General features: G+C 50.4%; 1 protein-coding gene across 2 annotated transcripts in view; it reads left to right on the forward strand.

Annotated features, from left to right (window-relative positions):
* The window catches only part of MYF6 (myogenic factor 6 (herculin)), a 1,400-nt gene extending 889 nt beyond the window's left edge, over positions 1–511 (forward strand). The window contains exons 2-3 of one of the 2 annotated variants that reach the window (XM_010007990.1): positions 123–213; positions 390–511. In XM_010007990.1, the coding sequence (XP_010006292.1) occupies positions 123–213; positions 390–511 (213 nt within the window). The remainder of the gene's footprint in view (positions 1–122; positions 214–389) is intronic. The other variant, XM_010007991.1, reaches the window with a different exon arrangement.
* The last annotated feature ends 730 nt before the right edge of the window (positions 512–1,241 follow it).

Consider the following 1,241-nt stretch of genomic DNA (forward strand, 5'->3'; position numbering starts at 1 on the left):
CGCATGAGCTGCGGGGGCCTGCGGCGGGCAGCTGGCCCGCCCCGGAGAGCTGCGAGCCACCTTACTAATGCCTGTCCTCTCCCCGTGTCTCCCCCCTCCCGCCCCGCCTGCGTGTGCCGCAGATCGCCAGCTCGGACTTCCTGAGCACCTGCAGCTCCGACTGGCAAAGCGTTTCGGACCATTCCCGAGCCCTAGGAGTCAGCCCCACGGAAGGTAACTCGCCCCGCGGCCGCCGCCGCAGCCGATCGCCCTTCCCTTGCCCTCCCGGTCGCTGCCCCTTCCCGGTCGCGGCCCCCGACGGTCTCTCACCCTTCGGCTGCCGCGCACCCCGCCCCGCAGGCCCGGCGGGAAGGAACCGTGTGCTCTTTAATCCCTTTTCTCTCCTTCAGTAGGAGGCTCCGTCGTCGAGTCGTCGGCTTCCAGCAGCCTTCGCTGTCTCTCTTCCATAGTGGACAGTATTTCTTCCGACGAGCCCAAACTACCCAGCGCGGAGGAAGTGGTGGAGAAATAAATCCGGTTGTTCTGGTAGTATATTTAACGGAGATGGAGCCCCCACCCCCTTCCCTCTAAACTAAGTAATGAAGCAAATTAACACAGGGGAAAGCCCAGGCAGGGGCCTTGTTAAGGTCGAGTCAGGGTACACCTGCCTGGCTCGAAGGAAATGGCTCTCATTGACTTGAGCCAAACAGACTTTCCCCCTTTTTTCTTCCTGAGTTTTATTTCCTTTAAATTGTGTTGCATAGACCATCCCTCCTTTTTTTTATTTTATTTTTTTCCCTTTTTTTTTTTTTTTATTTAAGGTATTTACCTGTACCGGTGATCCACCTTGTCTGAGACTCACCGGAAAGTTCATTCCTGTCTGAGGGAAGCTGTAGGTTGCATTTCGTATTAGTCGTATTTAAAGAGTTCCCGCCTCGTTTCGTTCCTGTAAATACTTTTAGTACTGTCTTTTCTTTTGTAAACATAACAAATATATATTTAAATGGTGGAATGTGATATTGTATATAAGAACAGACGGATTTCTTGGATTGTAAAATAAAGCTCTTTGTGTTACAGTTTTTCTCTCCTCTAGTAATTAAATAATAACCCGACCCCGGAGTTAGGTACACCTGCCTGGCTCGAAGGAAATGGCTCTCATTGACTTGAGCCAAACAGACTTTCCCCCTTTTTTCTTCCTGAGTTTTATTTCCTTTAAATTGTGTTGCATAGACCATCCCTCCTTTTTTTTATTTTATTTTTTT

This window comes from Chaetura pelagica, unplaced genomic scaffold (assembly GCF_000747805.2).
Source record: "Chaetura pelagica isolate M959 unplaced genomic scaffold, ChaPel_1.0 scaffold50, whole genome shotgun sequence".
NCBI lineage: Eukaryota > Metazoa > Chordata > Aves > Apodiformes > Apodidae > Chaetura > Chaetura pelagica.